The 18,955-nt window shown below is 35.8% G+C and overlaps 1 protein-coding gene across 1 annotated transcript in view; it reads left to right on the forward strand.

Moving 5' to 3' along the window:
- DNAH5 (dynein axonemal heavy chain 5) overlaps nucleotides 1-18,955 on the forward strand; it is a 120,078-nt gene that overhangs the window by 21,249 nt on the left and 79,874 nt on the right. Inside the window, 13 exon segments of the mRNA XM_037382298.1 lie at nucleotides 432-539; nucleotides 1,278-1,363; nucleotides 2,124-2,445; nucleotides 5,709-5,915; nucleotides 7,580-7,751; nucleotides 9,043-9,188; nucleotides 10,848-11,007; nucleotides 11,478-11,753; nucleotides 12,616-12,806; nucleotides 12,888-12,987; nucleotides 14,371-14,495; nucleotides 15,994-16,195; nucleotides 17,702-17,937. Of these exon segments, the coding sequence (XP_037238195.1) occupies nucleotides 432-539; nucleotides 1,278-1,363; nucleotides 2,124-2,445; nucleotides 5,709-5,915; nucleotides 7,580-7,751; nucleotides 9,043-9,188; nucleotides 10,848-11,007; nucleotides 11,478-11,753; nucleotides 12,616-12,806; nucleotides 12,888-12,987; nucleotides 14,371-14,495; nucleotides 15,994-16,195; nucleotides 17,702-17,937 (2,331 nt within the window).

Genomic DNA, 18,955 nt, shown 5'->3' on the forward strand with positions numbered 1-18,955 from the left:
ACTTTTGAATAGTCTGTTTTTCTACGGAATCGGTTAATATAAAGACATGGAAAATACTAATGCAAAAATATTATTCGGTGGTGAACTTTGTTAACTTTTACATAGAAATAATCAACCTCTGCATGAGAAAATATTTAATGGGGAACAAATGTCTTTGATGAAAAGCAAGAGTCTGAATTTTCTGTCAGTTCTAATCGACTTAAAATAGAAGGAAATAATATAAATTAAATTCATATGATTATTGCACCAGCTTGTTCCCTTCAAGTATGTCATTTAAGTGGTTTGCTTATATTGCTCAGCAAATACTGGTAACTAATGGCCAAGATAAAGTGTGGATGTGCACAGCCCATTGTGCTAAATATTTTGGTGTGGTAAGTTTTTGATAAGGACTTTTTTTGGTGATAGTTTTCTTTTTCTGTGACACTGTTTAGGGCATTGTTGACACCATGAAGAAAAGGCATAACAATTTATTGGATCAAAGGAAGATTGATTTTGACCAAGATTATGAAGAGTTTTGCAAAGAGATAAATGATCTTCATGTAGGTTTTACGATCCAAATAAGAATTTAATTTACTGATGAATCCTCATGAAACAAAAATACCTCTGAGTTATCACCAAAGAAATTATGCAAATCTCAAAGTTTATATTCTGAAATGGAAAAATTATTTTGATGTATTTCCACTTTAAAGCTTGCATTTATTATCTAACTTTCAGACCACTTTCATGGAATAGGCCAGAAAGGGCCTTGAAGGCCTCCAAGAAAAGGATTTTTCATTACTGTACTTTATTGGGAAGTTATGCTAGCAAGAATAACATGAAAATTGATGATTTCATTGGGTGAATGTGAGCAAAGCACAACCAAGTCAGATAATTAACTTTCCCATAGGTCTGAAATCAGAAATTGGTGGAAGGAAAGGGTATATGTAGAAGAAAAGAATTAAAACAAATGCTTGGCTAGCTTTGGCTGCTAAAGAGCTAAGCAAGCATTCTTTGAGGGCTCTCAGCATGGTGGAACATTTGAGGGTACAAAAGCTTTTGTTGGTTGCATGGCTACAGAGGGAATTTGGAAAGAAAGAACCATGAAAATTGGTTGTATTTTGTTTAATTCTTGAGGGAAGGAAGAAAGGGAAAATTGATACTTATTGAGGTTAGTTTCACATAAACAAATTATGTTCTAATATTGTGCGTGATAAAACCTGTCAAACAATACTTGGCATATTTGAGGTGTGTGCCTTATGATATAGTTCTTTGCTGTAGAATTATTTGCTCTCCTTCAGGATCAATTAAAGATTTTCATGGACATCACTTTTGAAAATATTCTGAACACTGAAAGAGCACTGAGTATGTTGAAGAAATTTGAAAGGTACTGTGTCCTATCTAGATTGCTAGAATTCTGCCAGGTGATGGAAGTAACACTTTGAGGGTGGTGTGAAGTGGGAGGAGCAGAGCAGGAGGCATTTCCTTAAGTACAAACAAAAAACAACTGAACCTTCTCTCATTCAGCTCTTCAGCTCTGTTAAAGGATGTCTTAGCAGTGTGGATGAATAAACCCCATATTTTTTGTATCAGAAAATGCAAAATATTAATGGACTTTGAACTTCATCTTTCAAAGTTAGCATAAATACAGGAAAACTTTATGGCTGTTAGCATATTTGCCTTAGCTTTGTACTTCAACAATGGGAATAATTTGTTACCACAGTGCAGTTAGGAGAGAGTAAAATGGTTGTATTAGGAAACAGTGAAATTTACCTTGATAAATTCACATTGTTGCAAAGCAGCTTCCATCTTTATTGCCTCAGTTTTCTTATAATACTCTGTTTAATGGAGTAGACTGCTAGTGGTGGATTGGTTTCAGTTTGCTGCACATAATTTTAGCCTAGTGTTTGAAAACAGTGACAAAACAGAAAATGCGTAGGCTTATTTGGAAACTTGATCGTCTGGTCTAAATCTTGGTTGCTTGGAATCAGGTTGTGACAGCATTTGTTCAAGCTTTAGTGAAAACTGCTGCTGAAGTTATTTTCTAAAGAAGACAAGAATGACTTTACTGTATTTTCCAAAATGCAGCAAAATTATTTTAGAAGTAACGAAGGAGTTTTTTTAATGATTATTATTTTTCTAAGCAGATTAAAAATCCCGAATCTTGGGATTGATGAAAAGTATCAGAAGATACTTCAAAACTATGGTCATGACATCGAAACAGTCTGTAAGATCTACACTAGGCAGAAGCAGGACCCTCCACTGGCTCGTAATCTGCCTCCAATAGCTGGTAAAATCTTGTGGGCACGCCACCTATTCCACAGGATCCAGGAGCCCATGGAGTCTTTCCAGCAGCACCCGGCTGTTCTGCAAACGCCAGATGGCAAGCGCATAATCCGCAACTACAACAAAGTAGCAAAAGTTCTTATGAAGTTCGAGGTGATCTACCACAGGGGATGGCTTCAGCAGGTAAACCAGCTGATTTTGGTTAGGATATGTCTTTAAAAGAATGTGTTGGATTTTTGTTGTTCGTAGACTGATAACATCTAGTTCTACAGAGCAGAAGAAACACTGGGTTACAGCAGTGTGAAGAAATCTCTGATTAGTAGCAGGAGTTAGGTATGCTAAGCTGCAGACTTAGGATGCATCTTAAATGCCGGATGGAATAAGAAAAGGTACTTTATAAGAAAGTGTTTCTATTAATAAACAGTGCCTGTACTGCCTGTAGCTGAATTTAGGAGCAATTGAAAGATCTTCATTGTAACTAAGAAGTTACAATGAAAAATATTTATTATGGAAATGAATAATGAAGATTCAGTGGTAGCCTTAGCTGTCACTCTGTCTCTGCCATATTCTACTGACCGGTGCAAGAAGTTCATGTGTGGGGAGAGGGGTTTTGTCAGCTGGTTAGCTTAAGATGAAAGGAGACAGAGATTTCCTTTTGGTCTGGACAATATGGATTTGGTTTTTTGAGTGATAATCCGTGAGTACGCTGTGAGTGAATGTGCTTATAAAAAGCATCCAGTCTCAAGAGATATAGCATCCTGTAGAATTAATAGTATACTCAGTGTAAAACTGTGTTTTGAGCCTGTTGTGTGTTAACCCAGGTAGGCAATTAAGCACACGCAACTGCTTGCTTATTCCCCTCTGCTCACCCTCAGTGAGAGAGGAAAGACGAAAGGAAAAGTAAAAGCAAGAAAACTTGTGGGTTTGGATAAGAAACTGTTTAGTAAGTGAAGGAAAAGTGGAGGAAGAGAGAAAGAAAGCAAAATAAGTGTTGCAAAGAATTACTCACTACCCATGTGTAGATCAATGTCCAGCCATTTCCAGAGCAAACTTGAGAAGCCATCTTTGATTTCATGTGTTCTTCACTGAGAGCTGGTACGGTATCCCTCATGTTTTATGGAGGAGGAATTGTGATGCTTCAGGAAGCCTTTGGTGTTGGTTTAATGTTTCTATCTTGGACTCAGTTTCTGTTTTGATGCCAGTACCATGCTGGATACCTGCATCGTTCCAAGTATACTGCTGATAGCTTTCACTGAATTGTGCCTGCTGCTGATATCATGTCCTGGCCTGGGCACCTTTAAGATCTATTCCCTGTGTCAGCTATAAAGACTATGCAGGACGTATACTTCTTTTGAGGCTACATCTGCCTCCTTTAGCTAGACAAGCTCATGACCAGATTTTTTTACATGTACCATGCCTTGACTGAGCAGTCAAGTACATTCTCTCTTCATCTTTTATAAAATGATTGTAATATACAAGGCATCTCCCCCAAACTCATGCCTTCCTTTGTGAGGTCCTAGTGATCTTCGATCTGATTCTGGTCTTCGCTAAAAAGTAAGCATCTAGTTTCTCCTACAGCTGGGCCAAATCACGCTTGGCAGCCATATAACTTGCCGAGCATGCTCCAAACTTATACTTATTAGGTGGGGAAGAAAGGGAGGTGGATTTGAACACGGTTTCAAGTTTTTGAAACGAGCATACGTGCCTTGGAAATACATGAAAAGTATATCCATTTTAACGTCAATGCACTTGTCTACCAGATAGGGCAAAAAAATGTGACTACTGTTCAGCAGCCTCGAGTCAAAAATTTAAGTGCAGATGGATGTGGGCATGAATCTCACAAGAACACAAGGGGGAGCTCTTGCTCTACTCCTGAACAAAAGGGGCGGGGAGCTGGGCAAGAGTCCTGTGGGGAATGCAAATGCAACGCAAGCAGGGCTGTAGCTCCTACTATTTTTTATTCTTCTATACAGTGAAGATAGTTAAGCTTAGTGACTTTCTGATATTTCTGAACATTTCCCCCCGCTTTTTCCTGTTTCTTATGGGATCGTTACCACCTTGTTTATATATATTTTTTTTTAATAGCATAAGATTTAAAGCCATTATTTTCGTGCTATAGCCAATGATGTTCAACTTGGACATATTAAAAGAATAAAATAGCAGCGTGAAAGCTACTATAATTCTATTTCAGTGTAAGATTTGTGCCTTTAGTGTATTACTTATTTCTATTACCGATTTCTGTTACCTTAATAATGAAAATTGCATGAAAAAACACATAAATGGGAGATGAAGACATTGATAGTGGGAATAATGAGTCCGAAGTCCAACGAAAAGTGCAGTAAGATGTGCTGGTGAACTTTGCAGAAAAAAATTTCAGTAAGACAGCTGTGCTGAGTGACTTTGATATTAGCGGATAGGGCATGGCACCTTCACTGACAAAACTTAATTAGATGATTTCTTGAAAAATGCTGTGTAAAATTTCATGCTAATATATGATACAGCTGAAGCAAGCAAATTTTCAGTGTGTGTTCCATTAAAAAAGAAAAAAAGGACACTGACAGAAATTAATGGGTTAAGAAACTTGCTTAAAACAAAGCTCTATCTCAATATATTTTTAAACTTGTAATTTGATAAGCGAATAAAGAAAAATAAAACTATGTCAGCAAAAGGACAACTGGGAAATAGGAATAGTGGCAAAGCTTTTCATGTAGGAAACATTTTCCTACTTAAGGTATGACTTCTTCCCGGTATCAACCAAATTTTCCATGTGTGGTGGTCTTACGAATGCTTTCCCTTCTAATCACATGGAGAACAAATGGCGTTCTAATATTCAAATAAGGCATTTAAACCAATAGTGTGATTAGGCTTCCCTTTTAACAATTGTAAAAAAATAATTATAATAAACATTAATTTTAGTTTTTTAAAAAATTTGCACAGAGGTTGGATATACTTGGGAGTTCCATTAAGACTGGAGCATAGTATATCTGTTTGATAGTGGATAAAAAGCAAAAGGAGAAAAACCGGTAAGTTTATGCAAAAGATATCTGAAGAAGTTATCCAAGAATAGTTTAGTTCATCCAGGAGGTTGTGTGCAGCCTTATTGCAGAATGTGAAATAAGTTTTGAGGAAGTAAGAATTCAGTTTTAAGTGGATTGAAGTAAGAAAGTCTGTGTCTCAGCTTTTGACATCTGACTGTGGAATTCAGCTTACTGTATCGAAGAACAAACAGAAAAATGTCGGTCAGATAAAGAAAGTTAATTTGATTGTTGAGCATTTGGGTACATGCAGATTGTGTTAATAAAGTTTAGGTTTTGCTTCATACCATATCAATATTTATTGTCAGCAATGCCTACTTTTATTATCTGCCAAAATTATATTTATATCCAAAACAAAGTATTTTATTGCACTGCCTGTCTGATCAGGAATGATGACTTTGTTTCCTGCAGATTGAATTAACTAAACGGGGACTTCAGGCATCTCTCTTGGTAAAAGCTCCAGAAACGGGAGAATTATTAGTGAATTTTGACCCTGAAATATTATCTTTAATCAGAGAAACAGATTGCATGGCTCACATGTGCCTCGAAATCCCAGAATCTGCAAGTGTTATTCAACAGAAGAGAGACTGGTATAAGAAGATTGTCAGCAATTTGCATGTGGGTTTATTTTAGTTTTTATGTGTAGTGTACTTTAAAATGTCTAGTTTCTATACATATGGAAGAGAAAAAATGAAGATCAACTATTATGCATTAAGAAAACATTGGTAAATCTATTTTTTGTCTTTACAATTGTCTTGAGGCACTTTTAAAAAGAATTTCTTAGATTTGTATTTTCTGTGAAGTCTCTTCAAAGATGCATGGATTTAGGGAAGCTCTGCAGAGGTTGGGAAAGAGATGAGGATGGGGACGAAAGGAGACTTACAAGATGCCTTGCTCTGTTGCCTGCTTTCTAGGTGATAAGTAATTTATCTGTCATCCAATAATGGAGTCAACACTGCATACACTTTGTTTTGAGAGGATAGCTGGGAGGGAGGAATGGATGGTATGTCTTTAAAAAGTGTAAAACATCCAGGAAGCAGCAGCATAGTTCCTGCACCAGGTTTTTACACTGATGTCTGTGGAATAGTTTAAAAAAGAGAAGCTAAAACTTCCCTTTCTGTCATCTTTTAAATCCTTTGGATCATTTTTTCTGCCTATGAACAGACAAGGTTCTTGATGACTCAGGATGAGTATTCAAAGAAAAGTGTCCAGAAAACTATAGCTTCTGAAATGAGGGGGAAAAAAATAAAAATTGTATTAAGTCATAAGGTTATTGCAAGGATTGGTTTTTTTTGCAAAATGTGAAGCTAGATCAACAGGTTAAAGACACATTAGAAACCAAATACCATACTAAAGTTATGTTAAGGCTGGTCTAACAAAACTGCTGAAAAGTTCACTTAAACACATATTTTTCCTTGGGCTTTTTGTCTCCTGGAATATCATTTAGAGACTGAAATTTCCGAATCTCTCCATGTCATGGTTTAACCCTGGTAGGCAGCTAAGCATCACACAGAAGCTCCCTTACTTCACCCAGTGGGATGGGGGAGAGAATCTGAAGGTTAAAACAGAAAATGCAGGTTGAGATAAAAACAACTTAATGGGGAAAGCAAAAACTGCATGTGAAAGCAAAGCAAAATAGGGAATTAATTTACCAATTCACATCAGCAGGCTGGTGTTTAACCATCTCCAGGAAAGTAAGGCTGTATCATGGTTACTTGTGAATACAAATGCCATAGCTCTGAATGTCCCCCTTCCTCTTCCCCCAGCTTTTACTTTTAAGCATGATGCCATAAATATGGGATATCCCTTTAGTCAGTCAGGAGTAACTGTCCTGGCTGTGTTTCCTCCCAGTTGCTTTTGTGTCTCCAGCCTAATTGCTGGCAGGGCTGTATGAGAAACAGAAAAGGCCTCGATGCTGTATTGCATTGCTCAGCAACAGCCCAAATATTGGTGTGTTACCAACACCGTTTTGGTCATAAATCCAAAACATGGCACCATGTAGGCCAGTATGAAAGAAATTAACTCCATCCCAACCAAAACCTGTGCGATCTACAAAGATGATTTTCCATGTGAAGTAGTACTTGCATTACTATAAAGAGCAACAAATAGTGAATTTCTGTCAAAAATAGTGAAAACATTTCCCAAACTATTAATTATAATTTGTTAAGAATTTCATTGATGTACATCCAGAGGAATTTTCTTAAGTTATGATAAATATGTGTATGTGAAGAGGTTCAAATCAGTGTATATTAACTAATGCTTTAATTCTCTGTTCATCACAGCTGATGCTTGCTGAGTATAAAAGAATTAAACTGAAAATAAAACACCCTATTGAACAACTGATGGCTCCTCAGTTAACAAATGTAGATGATGCTATCCAGCCAGGTCTAATGTTACTGACCTGGGCATCCTTAAATATTGAGAAATATATTAATAAGGTTTTTTATAAGCTAGGTAAGTCGCTTGCTTCCTTCCATTAACTTCTGCTTGTTTGCTTCTATACAAATGCAAGCTATATTATTGAGCATACTACCCTTTATATGATTTTTACTTAATTGACTTATACATGAAAGACATCAGAATTTTCACCTGTCCTGTCCTTCATTAACCTCTGCTTTGTAACAACACCTTCTTTTTGTCTCACATATTTGTCAAATTTTTGCTAATATGAATGGAATGGCAGCTAGAATTAAGCCAAGCATAAAATAGTGTGCAAAGGTCCTGTGTATTCTGAATTCAAAGAATGAGAGCTGCTTTCTAAAAGAGCTTGTAGGTTTCAGGCTTTTCCTATTCTTGCCTTTTGTTTCTATAACATATAGTTATAGGAAGCTCTGTAAGTTCTCAGGGAGTAATATCTCGACTGAGTTGGCACTGTCACTGCTCAGTAGCTTTTCATATTAACCTTTTTTTTAACATCAGTCTCTTTAAAACAAATGCGTGCACATCTTGGGCAACAGTTTTAGAAAACAGATGAGCTTGTAGTCTTTTCAAAAGATTATCACAATATTGCATTGAAGTGTGCATTGTTCCTGAAGATACCAAGTTCCTTTTGCTTCAGTTTAATTACTACATCAAACAGATTTTGTTTTTTGAAATATAATTTTTTACAGTGGGAATTTTCTTTATTTGAAATGGCAAATCAAAATGCATTTTGGATGCTAACCTGACATTACATTTAATTTTGAATAATACAAGTAGTTTGAGTCTGGAACAGGGACCTTGCTGCTATTTCAATTTCAGCATTGAAAGCAAATTGCTATTAAACTGGGAAAATATTAGCGATTGTTTTCCGTTAACTATTATTTGGCCTCTAACATTTTTTTGAAGGATAGAAGATTTATTTATCAAAAGTTTTTGTTGCTAGTAGGTTCTCCAAGTGGTAACTAGTTCAAGCTATCGGAGAAGTATTCCTGAACATTCATTTTAAGCTGAACTTTAATGTCTTTGTGTTTGAAACGGATATACTTTAAGCTCGTCTTAATATGTATTTATAATATTTTGCCTTTTATCTTTTAGGATATGGATAGCATATGCTAGATGAGGTTATGTTATGCAAAAGACTAATTACAATTTCAGTGGTCAACCTTGCCATAAAAGTTCAGATGTTTAAAGTAAGCTGGTTAAGGTGCAGAATTAATATAAAATTGAATATGACATTTTGTTAGTAAAAATTTAAGCAGAACTCTGCAATGACTGTTGTTTCAAGCCTTGAAGCTTGTCTTGTGTTTTCTTTTTGCTTCAAAAGCTGGGATGGAGTTATTGCTTGATCGAGTGAACGACTTGGTTGAATTTCGTATCGATGCTGTCCTTCAAGAAATGAGTATGGTGCCACTCTGTAAGTTGCCAGAAGATGAGCCGCTGAGCTGTGAAGAATTTCTCCAAAAGACTAAGGTTATTAGATAAAAGCTTCATAAAAAAGCTTTCAATGGCTTTGAATTAAGGTATTTTCCTTTTTTTATGAGATAAAACCAGTGCGGAATTAATGAAACATGCGTGGGAAACCGAAGGAAATCCCCACTTACTTGGCTGGAACCTTAAAAAGGAACGTAAATAGCAAAGGCAAAGAGGTCTGAGCTGAGATGTTCTTTTCTGAGCTTATTAATGTCAAGCCAGCTACTGTATTATATTTCTTTTATGCTTTGATATCTCTCAAATGTTTTTACTCTGTGATAGTATCTTTTTTGTCACTATTGCTTTTTAGTGCCTTTAACTAATAGAATTGCCCATCTGATGCCTGTTAATAGCTCCATAACAAGTGCACTTCGTTGCCTGGGAGTGTAATTACTATGGAAATGATTGTGTACTGAATATCTTTGTTAATCTCAAGCTCCAGAATATACTCCAAAGTACCGGGGTGAAGTTTTTATTTTTGTTGGTCCTGCTGCTGCTTTCTTGATAGAGCTGGTACTAAAACACGTGTTCACTAAAGTAAAAATGTGTGAGGGAGCACAAAAACCTCAGCACTGTGTGGTAATTGATACTGCAGAAATTACACCACCACCACAGCCAATCAGTTTGAGTTAGTAGAGTAAGTGGTATACTGGGGTTACCCGGTTATGGGTACAATGGGAATAGTAACAGCATTTGTAAGCTTATTGTAGTTTTTAATGAGAAAGGACTAGAAATAAGTTCTATTCAATTTCTAAAGAAATTGCTGCAACAAAAATAGTTGTATCATGGAAAAAAACCCAGTGTACCTTGCTTAGTAGCTGCTGTGATATTGCAAATCAGATCTGGCTTCTCTTTCAACTAGGCTGAATCAGGAATATCAAAGATCATTTCTTAAAATTTGGAAATGACCGAGTGTTGCTAATGGCTGAAATTTTACAATTATTGATTTTTAATTAAATGGAGGTAGCCAGGTTTGAGTAAGCTAAAAAAATAGGAGTTGACAGAGAAGAAAAAATTAAAAGGCTGTTATAGTTAAAAACTATAGTTAGCTAAAGCACTTCATCAATTTTACCGTATTGAAGAAAAAAACTGCACAATACTTTATTTCTGAACTTTATTAAATCTCATCTTTTGATCCCTTCTCCCTCCAGTTGTTATCTTTATGATTAGAATAAATAAGAAAATTATCTTTTGATAGATTTTTATCTCCTATCTGGCTATCAATGGGAAATATGATTGGCTAATACTCCTTATGACACAGCCAAGTACTGTAAAATGGCAATGCTTAAAAGAAAGGTTACATCTTCCTTGTCTACATTAGAAAGTTAAAAAAAAAGAATTAAGTGCTTTTGGGAGCCCTTAAATGCAACTAGGCTTTATAAACATCGATTCATTATGTTAACTATGGATGAGTCATGTGAGTTAGGAAACATGCTGCAGCGATTTTGAAAGACATTTATGTCATCTTGTTTGGCACAACAAAGAATCCAACACTAAATAGTTTGGAACAAACCAATTTTAAAATCATCTTGTGTATTAATCTTGTTTTTCACAAATCTGAGGCCTTGACATTTCTGTTAACAAAGGCTGCTATGACAGTGAAACAGACATGAGAACTGGGAAGATAAAAACATATTGTTTGTTTTGTTGTGATAACAGGAGCTCTGTATAAAAGGTTCTCGGACTTTACATTTAAAAAGCTCACTGGTGGAAGACGCTGCTAATGAGTTGATTAACATGCTACTTGACACGGAGGTACAGGTCAGTAAAGAAGATGGGAAATCGGTTGTACCCACTGGTGAAATAAGAAAAAATACAGGTAAGAAGATTATATTGTATCTCTGTGCTTATGGGTTGTTTGGGGTTTTTTTGTATGCTGATAGTATATGTTGGGGGATATTGTAGTTTAGTTTACTGGAGTATCGATCAGTATCTAATGTTTGAAGACTTTCGTTGGACTTTGCTTGGATAATAGATCATCTAACAATCATCATCTGCAAAATAGGTCAATATTATCAGTGTAACTTGCATGTTGAAATGTTAATGCCATAGAAGCAGCTACTTACAGGCCTTGGTTAATTGCTGGACTTCCTAGAGAAAGAATATAAGAAATAATATCTAAATTTTGGTGATAATCATTGTAATATGTACTGAAAAGAGAAGGTGGATAGGAGTAAAAGGACTGTTACATTGAGGTACAGATTACAAATGAGTATAATCTGCACTTCTGTAAAAAATTATTTCAGACACTTACTGAGGTGTTGCTTTATTATTTTCAAGTCCTTTAAGTCAATTTAACTAACTAGAGTTATGATATTTTAGCAACAGAAGAGGAAAAGACATCAAAAAGCTTGACTTCCTCTCGCAATTCCAGTGAGGTTTGGGCTGGACTGCCTCCTCCAGTGAAGAGGAAGAGAATGGATTTAGAAATGTTAGAGGAAGAAGCCAATGAACTGCTTTCCTACTTCAATCATTGCAATGTTGATGCCCTTTTGAAAGTCACTCGAAACACTCTGGAGACCATTCGCAAGCGCATCCATGCATCTTCCATGATCAACTTCTTAGGTGCCTATATTGCAGTACTTAGCTTTCTTAGCCTATAGGAAGAAACATGTAAATGTAATATCACAGAACTGTGTAAAAAAGAGCCATGTATGTAAAAGATGGGAAAAGAAAAGGAGTTTGAATAAGCTTTTACATCACAATTGATAACACAGTATATTTCCAAAAGAATCATTTTTCCTGTGACAGTAGGCATGTGTCGTTGCGGTGCTTGCTCTTTTAGGACTGACTGTACTGTTCTGAAGCTGGATATTATATTTGGAGTTGGACTTGATAAGTGATTACCTGTTCGACCTTGGCTTTTACATAAAACTGTATGAAAAAAACGGTAGAGAAAGAGGTATATTCTCTTTCTCTTACTAATTGCCTTCATATCTTTCTTATGCATCATATACAACAGTGATGGTACACTCTTTCAAAGTATTTGAAACAAATACTTTGTTTCAAAGTATTTTCTTGTTCCATACTTTTAAGAAACAAAACCAAAGGCATTTATGTTTGGTCTGTATAGCGTATAAGGCATACAATAGCATGAGATTCTAAGGAGTTTTTGTGCCCGACTTAATATGCTGACTGGGAGTACTAGCCAGACAGTAAAATTTTCTGGTAAACGGAGTTTACTTGCACAGAACAAATTGAAGAGGAGCTTCATGGAGAGAAATAACATGGCACTTAGTTTTCACTTGTGCTGCTACAGACTTTAACAATACATCTTGTAAATTACTCATGAATCTTTTTTCCTTGAGAGTGACACTCGATACTCATCACTAGGATGTAGATATTGGTTTATATCACTGCAATGCCTAGTTTGACATCTTGAAAAAAATGCGAACAACGTTGGTTTTTTTTTGTGTCTTTCATTTAGAAAATCACTATGCTTCTAAGCAGAAAAAAAGTGCTTATCCTATATTTAGGACTAGTATTAACCTGTCTATCCCTAATATCGTCATGACACCCTCTTTGGATGAGGTACAGCAGACGCTTAATAAAGCTGTAGATTGTATTGTGAAAGTAATGAAAGGAGTTGGACAGTGGAGTAAGGAGAGACTATCCAAGGTTTGTGTCTTTAACGGCCTTACTTAAACTAATGTTTCAAAACTACCGCAAATAGAGAATGAAATTCTATTTCTTCCCCAGAAGAAAATGCTAGAGAGAAAAGTGGCTGTGTTGCATTGTGAGAGCAGAGACAGCGATTCTGATGATGGAATGAAAGAGACTGGAAAGAAAAACATGCATGGTAATGATAAATTCTGACATCATTGAATGGGAAATGTGATTTATACGGAATGTGTTACAGGATATTAGATACAAAATGCATCAAAAATGGTAGAAAGAAGACTTCATAGATTTTGAACTACTTCAGAGAAGAAATGGGATATAATAACAATGTCAGTGCTTCTCTTTGTCACTAGAAATGAGGCTTGCCTGAAGATACTTTTCTTTGTGTGGATTTGAGTAAGGGGATTTTATGTGCTTCTCAGAGAGCTGTACTGCTTTGGGTTCTGCAGCATGTGAAAAGCTGTTAGGGGCCAGCTTGGACAGCATAGTAGAAATTGTGAATGAGTTTGGAAGACAATTATAGTCACTATCACCACACAAAAGATCTTTCATGATTTGCCTGTGTGGTTTGTAACTTGGCATGTTCAAGTGGCGTCTTAAAACTTGTGCTGAAGTTCCTTTAAGAAGGGTGAGTTGAACTTAAAACCTGATATTGAATAGAAATGTCTTTATAATTTGCAGTATTGGTAGAGAAAGGATTGTGTAGATGACTGAATAGAGTAAAATTTCTAAAAGGATTTTGACTTAATCTGTTTTGTGATCAGACATGGAATTACATTATTGAAAACATTAATTCAAGGAAATTTAAGATGTTATCTTTGGGTTTTTCTTGTCTGAAATGGTGTAGAGTGAAACCAAATTAGTGGTACTACTTTGTACTTCAGGTACTTAAAAAATACATTGGGTCTTTTTAGGTTAGCTCCCTCTTATACACCTAAAAAGTAGGAAAGTAATACTTGAATTGGTTAAGAAATGAAATTGTTCTTTCAAAACTAAGAATTTCTCTTGTACAGCATGAAATAAGCAATGATGGTAAGTTCAATCTTATGGGTATTTTGCTAACTAATGGACCTTCATTTTATCTTTCTTTCCTTTTGAGGACTGGCTATGAACATCTTGGATTTAACATTAATTTGTATTTCAAATTGTAATTTGTGGTGAAATATTTCAGATTTCAGAAAAAAAAAATATTTATGGATTTGGTCAATGCTGGCATATCGGTAAATCACTTAGGTGAAGTATATAGAATAAACCTTGGGGAGGGGTGAGAGAAAAGGAAATTATTTTTTTTGAACAATTGCAGTGGAACTTATTCTGAAATTGACAGAGCATCTAGATTAAGCAAGTTTCCTAAAATGGGGAGATTTATGAATTTGTGGCAATTATATTGTCCACCTAGACTTCTAGTTGTCTTTTTCATTAATTAGTACTCTTAACTTGAAAATGCATTATTGAAAAACAGGTCATTAGTTTTTGGCTATAGGAATTTGCTTGGCCTAAACAATATCTGTCCTAAAATTGCTTTTGTATTTTGAATCTGCTTTTATAGATAGTGTGTCAGATGCAACATCAGTCAGTTTGTCTGATCCAATGCAAAGCCAGAGCTACTTCAAGAGCGTTTCAGAGAACAAAGACATTATTAAATTAGTATCTTTACTCAGCACTGCTATTAATTCTACAAAAAGGGTAAGACAATTGAGATGTTAATTTAATATCACTATCCAAAGGATATTAATGTATTACTTTTAATGTCCTTGGGCAATAAGGGTAGGTATTTAAAGCAGTGATTAAATATAAGAATGAAAAAGTGTAGGATGGGGGATGGAAAACGTGGCTGCAAATTTGCAAATACACTTTGAAAGTGTAACATGGGTTAAGCATACTCTGTTCAAAAATATATGAGGTTTTGAATCTTACATAAACTAAAACTTAAGTCTGATTAAAAATGTATCTCCAATTGGTAAAACATCATAAAAAATTCTAGGTACAGTTGAGTTGTGTGTATTTGATATAGAACTGCCAATAATTGTACAAGTATGTTAAATACATTTTTATTCACATAGAAATGATAATGAAACCAGCATGCCTTCTGGCCCATTATAAAGAGTTTATGAATGTTTTTGCAAGAAAACTTGTGACAGTCAGTTGACATTTGTTAAAGTGGTGCATACGTTTTGCTCCTGGAGGTTAGGCAGTAGCTTAAGGGATATGCATCATTTCTTTGCTCTTTTCTTATTCTCTGCACTCTCTAGTAAACTGTAGGTATTGGACTGATATTTCTTTGGGGAACTCTGCATCAGTTCCTCCTGGGTTCAGTCCAGCCTTACAGTGTGGCCTGGCCAGGTGGAAATTTTTTCTAAAAGCCTTGTAACTTAAAGCATAACTAGCCAAATGACATACAAGCTTGTGCTGAAAACTGAAAACTAAGGTGCAGTTGATAATGGTGGATAGTTATCTTGGTATTTTGATAATTGGTATTTTGTAATTGGAAACTTTATCATTTAGCCAGGTTTGAATGCCTGCAAGCGCTATGTTCATGCTGTGGATTATCTCTTGTAGCAGTCACTTCTCATTTACTTGTTTAATTAGCTGAAATGATGATGTTTTAACTTTGTCTAATATTTTCCTGAACTTCTGAGAACCAGAAAAATAATTCTGTGTCATACCTTAACTGATATTCAAATCAAAGATGCCTAATTGAGTGTAGAATTTAATGTTAACAACACTGGTGTCATACATGCGAAAAAAAGAATCATAACTTCATTATTTGAGAACAAAGTGAGTTACTGCTGTTCTTGTTATGTTGGGCCTTGGAGCTCAGGTTTCAGTTGCTAGTCCAATAAATGGTAGGGAAGGACAAGTGTTCTGTATCCTAGTCTTAAAGGAGTATTTTACTTCCCACTGATTCCTAGGATTGTATTGACTGAAGAATCATTTCATTGGAAAATACCATAACTGATTTGACAAATTGAATGCGACCAACATACAGCTCCTGGCAAAGCTTGTGATCGCTAATGGAACTTGCTTTAGCATAAATTTACCAGAAGCCTTCTGTTTAGTGAGGTGATGCAATGTGCTACACTATGGAGTTCTTAATGTATTCTAACAAGCAGATGCTAAGTAATTATATGCATGCTATACATATAATGCTGAGAATCTTTCTTTGAACTTCTAATTTTTTCAGGAAATTCTTACAGCTTTGGCGAGTTTTAGTTGTTACCACCATATATGGCAGAGGGACAAGGAGGAAACCATTGACAAATTAATGACGGGAAACCTATTACTCTCTGAATTTGAATCTGAAATTCTGCATTTCCAACACTTGGAGCTGAAAATCAGTTCTGAGCCTGAATATATCTCCGTGGGAGCCATTGCACTGTACACTGGTAGAGTTAAGCTTTCCACCTCTCCCTAGAGACATATACCTTCTGCCTCCTGCTGCTTAGTTTTAGATGGCTCAACTATGTTAAAGATGGAAAGGAGGAGAGAGGATGGCTGTCTGCTGTTTTGGCTGTAAATGCATGCAAACAAAACACAAATGTGAGGGTATCTGTGAGGCTGAGCTGGAGTTTCTTCTCCCACCTGGATACTTCTGCTTACTTATGGGGTGGATGGTAGATGTTTGCCTATGCTTCTGTCACTGACCCCCATAGATACATGTTTTATGGGAGCAAGATGAAAACATTTATGTTGCTTTTCTCCTTGTCTGGCTACATGTAATGACATGGCTGAAAAGCTTTCTAGTTAATATACTTAAGAGAAACATGCATGATGTTGGTGATTCACTTTTTTTGCCGTGAAAGCCAAGCCTCCCTCAAATGTTTACTTTTTTGAAGCTCAGATTCCACACCATCTAACTACATTTTGTATAAACATTTTATGCCAGTATAACAGAAAGGACAGTTGGGAACTGTGGTAGACTATAAGAAAAGCATAAAATTGATTTTGTAGTGGTTGTCAAATCTGAGGAAGCAAAATGTTTTCTTTCTTAAGAAATAATGTCAACCATACCTTTCATTATATCATAAGGCACAGAACTAGAGAAACAAGTTGACTGCTGAAACTCATTGGAGGTGAGGTAGTTCTGATGAACCTGAAAGACCATTAGGTGTGAGAACTAAGCATGGGAAGAGGCACTGTGTAAAAAGGGAGACACACAAGTGAAATCTGAGCAGGGAATGAATAGGTAGCAGGGCTGAAATTTTATCCAGCTAAAATTTTATGTACTGCTTGTGTTGGTATTGATTTTTGACTCTCTGTTGACAACTGTGAGGGAGAAAGTTGAATTTAATGGCAGAGCTTTAGAGAAATGGAGTGGATCGTTGCAAAACTGGGCAGCGACTCAGCGAGAACTTCAATTTTCTCTCTAAATGTTTGTCATTTGGTTCCACTGATACTACAGGTAAAATTTAAAAAATTAAATGGGTGATGGGCCATTTGGTTTCATTAAATGTCAGATCAAGGTTTCTATTTCTTCGGCTTCCATAATCAGGCTCTCACTTTTTTCACCCATATTATTTTTTGAAATACTGATTCTTAAAAATTTTACTCAAATGAGAATATTAAGCAACTTTTAGCAATGGACAGAAATCTGTGTGATGATATACAAACAAGATGACAACTGTGGAGTCCAGCCTCATCTTTCCAGTAGGAAATGTTTCCAGAAGGAAAGATGACATATTGGGAGGAGGAGAAAAAGAGTCCTGAATTGCAAGCAATCCTATAAACCACTCAAATATGTCAATGTGATTTCACCTTCCCTGTAGATGGATGGTTAGACTGAAAAAACCAGAACTGGGAGTGAAGAGAACACAGAGTGCAAAAAGATTAAAAGCACATCTTAAAAAAATATCTACACTATCTAAATATTTATTCATTGTTCAATGTTTTAGCTGATCTGAAGCTAGCACTGAGGGCAGAAACCAAAGTGTGGATGACTTTGTTGGGGTGTCATTGTAATAAGAAGTACCGAACAGAGATGGAAGCAATTTTCACTTTTATAGAGGAAACTGGCAAGAAGTTAAATCGCCACATCAAGGATCTGGATGATATAAGAATAGCCATGTCAGCTTTAAAAGAGATCAGAGAACTACAGATCTCCATAGACTCTCAAGTTGGGCCCATTGAGGTAATTAACAGGAGTGTTGCATGTGTGGGTAACTGCTTCAACAGAACCATTATTTTCTGGGTTAAAGCTTAGCAGTGCACTTTGGAAAGGTATGATTTAATATGTGTTTAGTGGGTGGCAGACCTGTTGTGTTCCTGCGAACTTTTTTTGTACAGAACTCTGATTTGGACAAATGTAAACTTGTTGGTGGGAGGTGTTTTAGTGAATAGTGCAAAAAATACTGCTATTTAATGCAAGAAAGCTACTGGTACTTTGTAGGAGTCATCTGTGTATGAAAAGCATTGATTTTCCTCCTTTTTCTTTTTTTTTTTTCTTTTTTTTTTTCTAAGTTTAGCCTACAGAAGTCAGGAAAAAGCTAATGCTACTCAGATTATATGACAATGTGTGAGAGTGATTGCTTTATCAGCTATATCGTAGGGAGAAATCAACAATTGACTACCTTTAAAGAAGTTCACTTAGTAGAATACATTTATTGAACATCTGACAATGTAGGGGCTTCTGGTCAAATGGCAGAATTAAAACCAAATAGTAACTGTTTCTCTGCATTCCTGATCACAGTATGGATTTAAGAATGCTACAGTTTGAAAAAATGCACCATTGGCTGGATGTTCAGTAGGATTTTTTTTCCTAAGAAATGTTCATGATTCCTGATTGCCCACAATTTTATTGTCAGGCTTTGGTTCTTACTGTTTTAAATTAACTTAACATAAAATGCTTATCTACCAAATATTGACAGCTCTTAATGTTCTGTTTTGGAGATGCAAAACCTGTGTTTGTTGTCAGACAAATGTCTTGCACCTGTGTTTTCTGATTCTGATTTCTCTGAGCTGAGGTAAATTATGGAATGTAGTATGTACTCGTATGTGGAAATAATGGAAATGACTGTGAGGCCCTTCTGTATTTTGCAGATTACAGCTAAGAAAGAATGTATCTCTTAGCCTTAGAGGCTGTGAGGGTGTCCCTAGTTGTGTGAAGGAGCAAAAGTAGTACAAGTAGTTTATGGTGAAAAGCAAAGTAT

The sequence above is a fragment of the Falco rusticolus genome, chromosome 3, assembly GCF_015220075.1.
Source record: "Falco rusticolus isolate bFalRus1 chromosome 3, bFalRus1.pri, whole genome shotgun sequence".
Classification (NCBI taxonomy): Eukaryota; Metazoa; Chordata; class Aves; order Falconiformes; family Falconidae; genus Falco; species Falco rusticolus.